Source organism: Amblyomma americanum, chromosome 1 (genome assembly GCF_052857255.1).
Source record: "Amblyomma americanum isolate KBUSLIRL-KWMA chromosome 1, ASM5285725v1, whole genome shotgun sequence".
In the NCBI taxonomy this organism is placed as follows: domain Eukaryota; kingdom Metazoa; phylum Arthropoda; class Arachnida; order Ixodida; family Ixodidae; genus Amblyomma; species Amblyomma americanum.
The window spans coordinates 553600697-553613752 of NC_135497.1; the positions used below are offsets into that span (position 1 = coordinate 553600697).

Consider the following 13056-nt stretch of genomic DNA (forward strand, 5'->3'; position numbering starts at 1 on the left):
CAGTGCCTGTCCTGTCTGTTCTTTCTGTGTTGTTTGTGTAAAAATTAGCGCTGTTTTTATTTTTGTTACACAATGTTACAGCAACTAGTCCAGCAAGAGGTACTGTAAAACGAACTTATTCACTGTAGTTGCAATATTTTTACTGCTTCTAGATCTGACTGGAAAACAAGCACCGTCTACTGCAAACTACTTCAGGGTACAAAAACGTTAAAAGTGCTAAATGAAGAAATGTGAATGTTCATCATAAATTTTACCACAGTGATCATCTTGGTGAGTTGATTTTTTTTGCCATTTCACTTGCTTGGTGATGACACTGTGCAAGTTCAGTGAATATACCTGCTCTAATACACTTACAGGAAATTAGGAGCTTGTAATTACCTGTTTGACTCAGCCTTTCAGCATGCTACCTGATATCTTCAAAGCTTCAAAGAAACTGCATATACTATGGACACCAGATGTTTGCTTGCGTCTTTTTTCAAATTAATGTACATGGACCACCCCGTGATATTTCCTCTATGACTGGTAAATAATTTATAATTCTTTCTCCTTGTTGTTTCAGTATTATAAACCGAACGATTACTGAGACGCGTAGTTGGTTTCAGGGTCAAAAGCAAGAAAACTGGTAATATAACTGCCGGTATAGCATTTGTTGTCATTCCAGCTTTTGAAACAGGCTGTTTTAGGTGTTGTAGTGAATTAAAACTGTATATCCACAATTATATTGCAGCCTTTTCCATGCCTCAACAGGCCTAAAGGCCAACTAGGCATCACAGCCATCATTTGGCTGATCAAGCCTAAACAAGATCAGGGAAGGAAATGGAATTATAATTTATTTAATGGTAGGCAAATACCACTTGGGGATTCATGTATTCTAATGTCTAATGCAGCATTTAAAAAAAATGTGACGAAAATTACGCGTCTATAGTCCTTGAAACTAATTTTTTAGGTGTTGTATATATCACTGTTCTCAATTTGCAGAGGTAGCAGTGTTTAGTACTGCTTACCTTCTTTTTGTTGTTCTGTTTTCATTCATTGGTTGGGCCCTGTTTTCCTGTGTTGTGTGTTGTGTAATCGCATAGTGCATCCCTTCTTTTTGTTTGTGCATCACATCTGTTCAGTGTTTTTTTTTTGTGGCAGGCATCATGACAGCCGGCAGCTTTCCTTTCATTTTTGCCTTCTCCACTGACGGTGCTCATGGTACTAGACAAAATATAGTTTACTGAAAGGCTGAATTCTAAATTGTACAGCATCATTAAGGTGCCCTCTTCCTTTTTAGCACATGCCATTAATGGTGATGCCTACTGTTGCCAAGAATCTTACATTGACACAAATTTGTTTCACAAGTGCAGGGCATGCTTTGCTCTCATGTAGGGTTTGGGCATTTACAGTGTATAGTTTGTACATGGTCTCTTAGTTGGTGACTGACACAGGGGCCTCATTGGCTGACTTTTGTATTAATATGCGGGTTAGAATTTGTTTTTCTCACTGCTGATGAGCTTTACAGGAGCTTATTATGCCTTCTTCAACAGTCATGTCTTTTTTTATTGCTTTAGTTAGGATACTAAGGCTCAAATGAGCGAGCATCTGGGGCCAAAATACCAGTATAACTTCGTGCCGTTTGTCAGCTATCTTTATGATGTGCATAACTGTGCAAGTAGGAAATCATTTCAGGTCTCTGTGTTCCTTCATTTGCTTTTGCTTTTCAGCCTTTTTGCCAGATGTCAGATTTTGGAGGATAGTTTGTCACAGCCTTCATCGTTGAAGTAGGTAGCATAATGTACCAGCCGTGACAATTGGTCATTATAACTAAGCACCCCACCCTCCCTTTATGAGCACACCAAAGCTGAGATCTTATGGCAACTTTGATGAGTATTGGCACCTGAAGTTGTCTTTTTACAAGCATATTGTTACGGACACACTTTAAAATTTCCTTAAGCTACCGGGTTCAAATCATGTTTTTGCTTGCTGTCAAACTCGCTCAATGCACTTTCATTGTGAAAATTAGTACACTTGGAAAAGGCAGCCAGGTCCTTCATTGAATGTGAATGGTTCACACCAGAATCCTGCTCCTGCAGCAAATCATATGGGTCATATGGGAGGTTGTGTTCATAAGTAATGAAGCATGGAAATGAAAATGATGATGCACAGTTATCACCACTTTGTGGCTCTTGAACAATTTCTGCCTTTTAAAGGCACTGTACTAAAAAGAAGGTGAAGGGCACCGGAGCCACTGGAAACCTTTTGTGTGAAGAAAAGGCATATTGACTATGCTCATGACAATTTGATGATTGTGCAAAATTTCAAAATGACCATTTTACTACTTCTTTATGAACATGTACTCTCTAGTGTGACATAAGGTGTAATGACAGAACTTGTCTCTAATTTTTCTTTGCACTTCGGTTTTGTTTCTATCTATGTTTTGTATTTCTTAGCATGAACACCACATGCCATGCACTCCTGTATTACTTTGTATAAAGAAACAGTGGCAAGTCCAGTGTCTCTGCATGTGGGCCCCTCGTTGAACACTATTCTAAGGCACTAAGTTGTGTGCCTTGGACTATATCAATAGCTCATGCGCTTCTAGCTCAAAAAATGTAAGTAGTATTTCGTTCAATTTTGACTACAAGAAAATAGCTAACTAGGCAGCATGTTGAGGACACATTAGATTTACGGCAGGTCAATCGGCATTAGTGCCTTGCTCGACAAGGGCATGGTCAAGAACTGTAATTAGAAAAGTGCTCTTAGCAGTCACTGCGAAGCTGCCGCGGTGGCTGAGTGGTTACGGCACTCGGCTGCTGGCCCTAAAGACGCGGATTTGATCACAGCCACGGCGGTTGAATTTCGATGAAGGTAAAATTCTTGAGGCTCATGTACTATGCGATGTCAGTGCACTCTAAAGAACCCCAGGCGGTCGAAATTTCTGGTGCCCTTCATTATGCCGTCTCTCATAGCCTGAGTCGCTTTGGGACGTTAAACCCATATAAGCCAAACCATAAACCGAACCAGTCACTGCGTGTTGCTTTAAACACTGGGCCTCTTCGATTTTCTACGCTCGGGCAGCCCGCTGGCTGCCAGCACGTTAGCCCCTGACAGGAAAACGCGTCATGGTCACTTGAGCTGGCAGCCACCGGAAACCGCAAGGAAAGTTTCGAGCAGCCGGATCGCGCGTCGGCGTCGTCTGCTGCGTCGTCTGCTGATCACTTTCATCATGTCGAGCGAAGAGGTAGCTGCACTTGCTGCGCTCACCGATTCTGTTGACCGGAGTGAGACCGTTGACTGCAGCGAAGATGACGACGGTGACGAGTGCGTCGTGCTTGTCTTGGCGGCTCATGTAGAGAGGCAGGACCGCCACAGGGTCCCACTCTATGTGGAGCGAGTCGTTCCCACATATTTAGAATTTGAATTCCGGAAGCTCTTTCGTATTTCGCGAAGCTTGTGCGCAGATATCACTGGCGAATTTGAGGCATCGGCCTTCTACCCGGAAGGATGTCGAGGACGGCGCCAGGTGTCTGCTCACAAGACAATGCTAATCGCCCTGACCTACATCGGAACTCAAACAACGATGTACCAGATCGCCGACAAATTTGATGTCAGTGAGTCGACGGTACACGCGGCAATAAGCCGCATCTTGGATTTCTTGTTTTCGATAAGCAAGAGGGAGATATGCTGGCCGGACCCCGACGAGCGAGCGCAGCAAGGCAGCTTTCTGCCAGATCGGCCGTCGCGGACGAGTGCTGCCGGACGTCATCGGGGCCATCGACGGATGCCATGTCCGCATTGCTCGACCCTCGGAGTCGGAGGAAAGCTATTATAATAGAAAAAAGTTTCATTCGATCATACTCCAGGGGGTCTGCAATGCTGACATGGTCTTCATTGACGTCTTCGTCGGCTTCCCCGGCAGCGCGCAAGACTCCAGGGTTCTCCGCGAGAGCTTCCTTTTCAAAGACGGAGAGTCTAAATGCCAAGGTGAGTTAAAGAACTTCTTATTGTTACATCACTAATGCGTGTTTAATACATGCATTATGCGCGGAAGAGAGTTCAGAAAACTGAAAGCGGCGCGCGCATATATGCAAGAGATCGATCAATCGTCTCGATCGTTCCCGCTTGCTTAATTAATTTAACCAAGCTGAACTGCGAGCAACAGCTATAGATATATTGATGCTCGGAATTACGAGTTTGCAGATATCTACATATGCTACGGTCGGTCATATACGCCGGAGGTTCTCGTTAATTTTTATTTCTTACGTACATATAATATATGTGAATTAATTCGCGCAGGAGGATACCTTTTGGGCGACGCTGCTTATCCGTTGCTGCCGTGGCTGCTGCCGCCGTACCGCCAGTCCACGACCAACTGGCAGCCTTGGATGACGGCATTTAACAATGCGCACAGTCGGCAGCGCGTTGTTGTGGAGGGCAGCTTCGGCCTGCTGAAGGCGCGGTTTCAGCGGCTCCTTTACATCGACGTCGCAAGGATAAGCCAGGCGGTGCACATTGTGCTGGCAGCTTGCGTGCTGCACAACAAGGCAAGAAGGCGCGGCGACGCGATGGAAATGTTGGAAGAGGTGGACAGCGGAACCAACGTGTCGCCAACCGAGCCTGCCGACGACGACGAAGAGTGTGCTGTCTCGGCAGGAACTTTGCGCGACAGCGTGGCTCAGAGACTGTAATCGTGAAGTATATATGCCTCCTGTGTATGCCTTCCTTCATTTGTTTTTTCATTGCTTGAGTTTATATTATAATGCATGCATTGTGAGCTTCCATCACTCTTTTACATTTAAAGATAAAATTAAGGCTGAAAGCATAGAAATTGAATTATTCGCTTTCAGCAAAAATATCTGTTAGCGTTATGTATATATATGTTGCCTAGCTGTTGGGACTATAAATGAAGCAACGCAATTGGCACTGTGATGATTGACTTGCAGCCTTTCAATCATTTCTTTAAATGTAATGGAGTGGTCTTCCTAGATTTTCTTGCCAAGAGTATTAAATTTTTGTCCTTTTCATTTCTGTACTTTTGTATTTGCATGCCATTTGTTTTTTTTACATTGAAATATTTTTAATATACACTGCAGATAGATGATGTGGTGAAGAATAGCGTATTGTTAATTGCAACTGCGCTTTAATTAAATGGCTGTGACCGTTCTTTCTTACTTTATGTCAAAAGATATGGTTTTACCTCATCACAGTAATATCCCAGGTGTTGATTTGCTAATGGGAATTGCTTTTTCTGTGGTTTTATTTGTCCCAGAAGGAACAGTTTTTTTTTAGTGTATATATGGTCCTAATAGGGCATCAGCTGATTTTGTGCTGGGCTCATCTTCTGGTCCGTACTGCGAACTTCTGGCTGAAGTGGGATTTGCTAGCTCCTGCTCAGAACTTTTTGTTGTTGAATTGGCAGCCTTTTCTGTCGTTGATGTTCCTGAACCGTGCACTAACAAAATTTTTTAGCTGAATCACATGATTTTTTATGCAATAAATTGCATAAATAGTACTTAATTTGAAAAAAAACTTTGCTTATTTATTAACTATACTCCACTAACACCTGTGGCCTGCCCTTAATGAGGGAGTATATCATGAGCCCATGGTAAATGAATGTGAGCTGTATAAGTTTCTGATATATGTTGTGTGTATTGCAACGCTTTGTTGTTGGTGGACCTATGTTTGAAGCTCTGTGTTCTCACTATAGGCAAATCTAGCTGTGTGGTCCTGCAGGATGACACATTTTAGTGTAGGTTAATTTCTTCTGTTCTCTTCAGTTCTTGGAGTATGCTACTGCCTGCCACCTGTTTAATGTAGCAAGAGATATTGGTACACAAAATGATGTTCATGTGTGATGCTTGTGAAATACATTTTCGTGCGTAAATCATGCAGAGTAGCCTTTAAGTTTTGTCTCCATATATGCTTGCATTCTTCCCCCTGGACAGTAAATGACAAGAGGCAGTGTGTAAGCTAAACTGCTGGAATATGAGACCAGTGTGCGACAGAGAAATTTTAGACAGTTATGCTCTACAAGTAATCAGAATGTATATTCAACTAAACACCGATATCTTATTACATATGGTTGCAGAAGATGAAGCATTAGGATTATTTAAAGTATACACATATTGAAATTCAATATAATTGAGGATAAAAGACTAATTTACAAGTGTGCGTATACACGTGCACTTGCAGCCAATTAGTGGAAATATATGGAACCATACAGGTTGAAGCATGCATACAAAAGCAATTAATGAAAGTTATAAAAAATGTCTACTGCTTACTAGACGGAATAAAAGAAAAACTATGCATTAGTTAGGAGGCTTGGAGAATGATGGGAGGAAGAGGTTCATCGCTCAATTGCTCCGACCACCCCATTAAGTGCTGCACTCCCCTAGTGAGCAGCAATCTTTCTTCAATGGCCATCCACTGCTTTGTGTGTTAGCTTCGGGCACCGTAAGATGGCTGACAACATGTTCATATGTGCATTGTGTCCTCTGAACAGTAAATGACAACAATAATGAGAGCTAAACTGCTGGAAGGATGGTGTGTGCTAGAGAAATTTAGACAAGTATGCTCTGGAAATTTGTTTCCATACAATTTATTATCAGTACACACAGAAACAAGTGATCAGAATGTCATTGCATGAAACACGCATGCAGATCTTATTAGAGGGTTGTAAAATTTATTAAAGTATGTACACAATATGAAGTGCAACCACGAACGAGATGATTATACGTGTGTCTAAGTGTACACACGCACACACACATACTACCTCAATGAAAAGAAAGGCGAACAACCCGGCGCCAACACGCCCCACTGTTGGAATTTCTTTTCATCGCGCTTTTACCTGGGTGGTACAAAAAAAACGTTAGAGTTGTCCTAGAATGTATCATGAACGAGTCTAATGTGTTTTTGCTATCACCGAAGTAAAACCGCGGTGAAAAGAAATTGAAACAGTGGAGCGTGTTTGCGCTGGGTTCGCGTTTCTTTCCATCGAGGTAGTGCATAGCAACTTAGTGGAAATATATGGAACTGAACACAAACATATAACAGCAATTATCAATGAAAATTAAATATAAAAAGCGCTGACTAGACAGAAAACGAAACATTAAAACTAAGCATTATAGTAAGGAGGGCTTGGAGAGCGGACTGGAGAACGGATTGGGGAATGAATTGAGGAATGAGTTGGGGAATGAGCTGGGGCATGTATCGGAGAACAGAGTGAGACAAGCTCGCGCCGTTAAAGTGCTGCAGCCACCCGCTCAAGAGCTGCAGTCCTCCTCTCTTCAGCAGCAACCCTGTGCCGCTGCTGTCTGTTAGCTTCGGCCACCTCAAGATGGGCGACGGCACTCTCGAGCACTGCACGAGAGGTGTCTGTCCTGAGCCTCTTCCTGGCTGGGCCTGGTTGCTGTTGCAGGGGGCTAGGCTGCGCGGATGGGCTTGGGGGCTGCGAGTCGCCAGCAGTAGTGCTGCCCCTGCTCGTGCTTGGTTGCGAGCTGACGGGAATCGGGCTCGCTGTGGCAGTTACCCTGCTGGGGCCAGGCTGGGGGCTGGCTGCAGGTTCAGCCTGGCTGCTGGTGGCAAAACAATGCGACATCATTATGCACTCCTTGCACTAAAGAACAGAGACTTTGTAGTGCATATGTGTTATCCCTACACAAAGGGCACTGTCATTCATTTTGTAGTCATTTAATTTCGTACATAATTCTGCTGGCAGCAAAAGTCAGCTGAGAAACTTTGGTTTGGAGCCTCTTTCACACCATTTACGAAACAGGAATTAAAATTCTATCAAAGGCTTTTCAATTTCAGTTTAGCCAAATAAATTATTTAGCAGTGCAGATTGCTTTGTCATTTTGTTCAAAAAGGTCTACCCTATGAAATTATTCTGTCAAATTTATTGCTGTGCTCTAAAGAGCCATTAAAAAAATATAGGAGGAACTTTGTAATGCGCACACCACAGTTACATTTACAAATAAGCTAGAGCACAGAATTTTTCAAGAAGTGCAAAGTAATTTCAACAGCTCAATGTCATTTCAAACATATCAAGGTCCATTTTCAAAAAATTAGAGCATTTTATTCCCAGTAATTCTCGATTGCCGTCAGGGATGGCACAATATCGCTCAAAACATGAAGCCTTATATATGTGGTGCCATAATGTTCGTAATGTATTGGGCCACTATTTCACATGTTGGCCACATTAATCAAGAAAAACCACTCATTTGTAGACAAAGTAAAATTTTTCAATGCATGTGACCTTCCATGTGCCCTTAAACCAGCTGTTTATTGCCTGCCATATCATTCTGTGCGAGGTTCAGTGGCTTCCCTACACACACCCTTGTTTCTCTGAAGGCCCTTCCTTAATTTGTAGTGAATTTTTTTCATACCTAACTGGTGGATGTAACTGCTAGGAATGTGGCTGAGAATGTGCCATATATTTGTTGCAGTCCAGTTATTTTATTACTAGGAAACACACAGATATATAAGTTTTTAATTGTGTCTTCAAGTGGCATGTAGGACTAGAAAGGCCCATGACTGCAACACTCATGACAAAGAGTGCCAACAATTGCTTCCCTTTAGACAAGGATACAAGTCATATATCAAGAGACAAAGGTAAGGAACAAGGACTGCATGAAATGTGTCCAGAAACGGCGCAGTAGCTCGGAATACTAATAAACCTTACAAGAAGAAATATCGCTGTCAGTCGCCTATCAAAGACTTGTTAAACTCTGCAAAACACGCATCTTTGCTCTGATCTTAACAGATCGAGTCAGTAATTAAACACACACACCAAGAAGTCATGTGCATGCTCAACACTACGCACACGTGGAAGGTGTACATCAGAGCTTTGATATCAGCCGTGATGATTTCTTGATTGCTTTATAATTATTGAGTGAATAGTCGGACAATGCGAAGAGCCTGTGCTTGTACATATTTAACCAACTGTGTGTAGCAGCCATAAAGTTTGCTACCTAGATGTTTCAGTGTCATGCAAATCATCACGGCTGATATTAAAGCTCTGATGTACACCTTCCACATGTGCGTAGTGTTCAGCATGCACATGACTTCTTGGTGTGTGTGTTTAATTACTGACTCGATCTGTTACGTTCAGAGCAAAGATGCGTGTTTTGCAGAGTTTAACAAGTTTTTGATAGGCGACTGACAGCGATATTTCTTCTTGTAAGGTTTATTAGTAGTCCGAGCTACTGGGCCGTTTCTGGACACATTTCATGCAGTCCTTGTTCCTTACTTTTGTCTCTTGATATATGACTTGTATCCTTGTCTAAAGCGAAGCAATTGTTGGCAATCTTTGACATGAGTGTTGCAGTCATGAGCCTTTCTAGTCCTACGTGTCACATCAAGACACAATTAAAAACTGAAAAATGACTACCGCTACTCCCCTAGCTTCAACATTCCCCTGATTTTGTACTTGGGGAAACCCCTGGTAGTGTTTGATTTCAAATATGTTTTGCACGACATGCACTGTCTTTTTCAAAAGCAACCAAGCAACTGGATTGGTTCTTTCGGCATGTAATGGAGCACATTGCACCCCTTAAACTTTAAATCTTTAAGGAAAACATTCCTCACTATCTGAGGCCATTTGCTGTGTAGTGGTGCCATAAGGATTCCGCTATATGGCTAGGAGGCAAACCCAATTTACTAGTTCTTATTTCGGCAATGCCTGTGCTACAGTGCATGTAAATTCCCTGTCGCACTTGTCGTGTGCAGAAAAAAAATGACTCACTCTTGGACGCTCCAGACGAGTCCTGGCCCCAGCAGGTAGGGTGGGTTGATGCTGTGAGCTTTTTCAAAAATTTCAGCGAGCTCCCTGAGGACAAAAAAAATTATGATCCATTTGACACATATATATGACATCACTTAATATGTGTACAAACACATTATTTCATGCATAAAGCTTGACATATCTACTCAGTGACGCAGGACACATGTATAGCTAGCTTATAACCATGGCCGGCATGCATAATGCCCGATAGTTGCCCAGCAGCAAAGCTGTTGACATGAGCAGAAAGTCCGGGTTCATGCCTCTCAGCAGCTGTATGCAATTGACAAAAAGACAATTTATCTGCCCAAATGTTGCTGTGTAATCTATAACACCCTAAAATTACAACAGGAATTACATTATTTAGACAAAAGATGTCCAAAATTGGTACAGTTAATTATTCTGTCACAAAATCTACCTGCACCAAAAAAGTAAAAAATGCTGCAACATTCTTAATTCACAGGTTTGTGGAATGACTAAACTGCTCCAGGGCCAAAAGTCACGTATGTAGAATCAGGAAGACAAAGTTTTTCATTCAGTAGAAGTTAATTATCTCTACTGAGATCATGTTCTACGTATACTTACTCTTCAAACTCGCATGTTCTCCGGTCCGCCCCTGACTGGCTATTATGCTGTCGCACCATTTTATATTTTCTCTCTAGATTTCTCCACTTGTTCTCAATTTGCGAATGGGTCAAATGGCAACCGAATTTGGAATTCACTAAATCTGCCAAATTTTCCCAGAGTTGTCTTTTAGTTTTTAGGCGTTTAGAAGGGTCTGATTTGAAATTTTTATATTCTTGAATCAGGAAAAGAACTTTGGCCCGAGGCCTCGGGCTCGATGGTATGTGGGACGGGGGCTGCCGGCGCATTCAGCCAAACCTGCACGTTGTCTGCAACCAAAGGAGAGCATATATATGTTGCGCATTAAGTACTGATCAAATATTGCATATACATACAAGCGAGAAAGGTACACGTACGTACGTACCTGCTGTCGCATAAAGGCGCTGGTTTCCGTGGACAATGGGTGCACCGGTGTCGTCGACTGCCTCAAAAATTTCTCTCTCCACACCTTCCAAGATGATTCTCAGCGGCGCGGCCATCTCCTCCGAAATGAACGTATGAAGTGAAAGCGTTGGAAGGGAGCTGACGTATAAATAAGGGCCGAAGAAGATGCAAAAGATAGCATGCAGAACGAATGATCCTGCTAGACATACGTAAACCGCCAAAGAAACAGAATAAGATACTACCCGTAAGCTTACACGCGCACGCATGCATGTCGGCACCAAAGTGATGCCGCACGGGTGCCGAGCAGAGCTGGATGCCGAAGTGCTGTCCGAAACAGAACGATATCGCTCAACCTCTGCAAGAGACGAACCAAATTTAAGATATGTTGATACCAGAAGAGAGATATCGATATCGTAGACGCCACAAACTAAGAATTAGATACCACTTAAGCCAGCAGCAAAAAGCGCTACAACGCATGCACGCCGGCACATATGCTTGCATGCACATCAGAGGAGCGCGCCGACACGCGCGTACATGTGCTGCAATAAAACAAGACCGGAAACCAACCGCGTGGAGTTCATGAGATAACGGGTGCATATCGTATATGAGACGCCCGTGTCTCATATATACGATGCATCCGTTAATTATCTCGTGAACCGCGTCTCACGCGTGTGTACGGGACGCTCGGAGCGCGCATGCCGATACGATCGAGCCGAAACCCAGAGGTGTGAACGAAACAGGCGTCGTTAGCGGTCGCTGAGCCTGCAAGAGAAAAAAAAGCAAATATATACAATACAGCTGTACCCGCCACGCAAACGAAAAGATATAAGCGCGCTAACGAGTTTGAGAGAGATAACGGCGCGCCCGTTTGAGACGCCACGCAGAACTGCCGAAATTTGCGATATGATATCCGAAGCGCGGCCATCGTCGTTCGAAAAACAAATCGGGAGCGTCCGCTGAACCTGCAAGACACGCAACAAAGATAAATACGGCTGATTCAAGAATAGATATATCGTAGACGCCGCAAGAAGAGAAGGTTACCAGCTGCAAGCCAGTGTACAAGAGCACTCATGCATGCATGCAGTTTAGAGAGATGCCGACGTGAACATAGTAAAATAAAATACGACCGGAAACCAACCTATCTTCTCAAGTAATCAAGAGAGGAAACAACGCTTCGCGCGAGACGCCGCGCGGAGATGCCGAAATAGGAAGCGTCAGTTGAAACGAGTAAACAGGATGCAGCTCGGAGATTCCACTCGAAATAAGATACGGTTAGGAAAACAGCACAGATACGAACGCGAACGCCGTTTCTGCGCCCTAGCTATTAACCACCCAAGCTGTCGCGAATGCGCCTCCCTCCATTTTGTCGTCTGCTAGCCGCCAGAGCGGAGAGCTGTGGAACTAGCAGACGACGCTGCCAGCACAAAATCGTCCTGGCGAGTCTGGCTGCCAGCTGGCAGCCCGAAACCGCCCAGCCAGAGAAAATCGAACGCGTTCTGGGTAGCCACCGGAAGTGGGCGGAGCAGCCCGAGAAAATCGAGCGCCTGGCGGCGCGCTCTGGTAGCCCGCGGGCTGCCTGCGGGCTGCCAGAGGTGGATAATTGAAGAGGCCCACTGGCACTGCTCCTATTATTTTTATTTTCAGTATTTGCTACCACACATACTAATCTGCGATTTTCAAGGATGAAGTCATTTTTTTTTCAATAATTGTGCAGTGAAAGTTGCATATTCTAAAGTCAAAGCAAGCAGTTGCCTTTTGTACTTCACACTGCTATAAGAACTCATCAATATTGCATGGCACCACCAACCTCAAGGTGTAAGTCTTGAGTTAGTAATAAACAAAATGATTTCTTACTTTCTTGCTTCAACAGGCGTTAAGGCATACTGCCGCTGTGAAGCGTAGAAATACGATTCTTAACATATTACTGGCAGCGAATATGGGTAAGAATTTTTATACACGTGTTCTTTTTCCTGTAGGTGTATCTGAATTCAAGGTAGAGAAGGCAATATACGACACCATGAAGGGAATCCCAAAGAATGCAGTATTTCAAAAGAGGACTGCCATTCCCATCTGGTCAACAGGAGCAGTTGTACAATGCAGATCCAGTGGCAAGTGCTCAGGAGGTGACAGCGGAAGACAAAAAAAAGTTCTCCACAAGGATAAGCATAGAGGGCTGGGATAGTCTGTTCTGGGCAGAATTATGAGACGTCATCCCAGTGCACAAAAAATATGTCCGGTGTCCGTGGTGTCTGTCCTTTTTGTTCGTGTGTTTTTGTGCGCTGGAGTGA

The 13056-nt window shown here is 43.5% G+C and overlaps 1 protein-coding gene across 3 annotated transcripts; it reads right to left on the reverse strand.

The window, feature by feature from the left end:
• Window positions 1-6822: 6822 nt before the first annotated feature.
• On the reverse strand, window positions 6823-12735 carry LOC144116331 (uncharacterized). Of its 3 annotated transcripts, XM_077651076.1 has the most exons (5): window positions 11211-12735; window positions 10749-11123; window positions 10346-10653; window positions 9725-9808; window positions 6823-7556 (listed from the first exon to the last, which is right to left on the reverse strand). In XM_077651076.1, exons 3-5 carry the CDS (start codon window positions 10630-10632, stop codon window positions 7223-7225), a joined length of 705 nt encoding a protein of 234 aa, XP_077507202.1. In that variant the 5' UTR covers window positions 10633-10653; window positions 10749-11123; window positions 11211-12735; the 3' UTR covers window positions 6823-7222. The 3 variants fall into 3 exon arrangements, with proteins under 3 accessions (XP_077507202.1, XP_077507203.1, XP_077507201.1); XM_077651077.1 differs by having other exon boundaries at window positions 6823-7553; window positions 10749-12735; XM_077651075.1 differs by having other exon boundaries at window positions 10749-12735.
• Window positions 12736-13056: the final 321 nt, after the last annotated feature.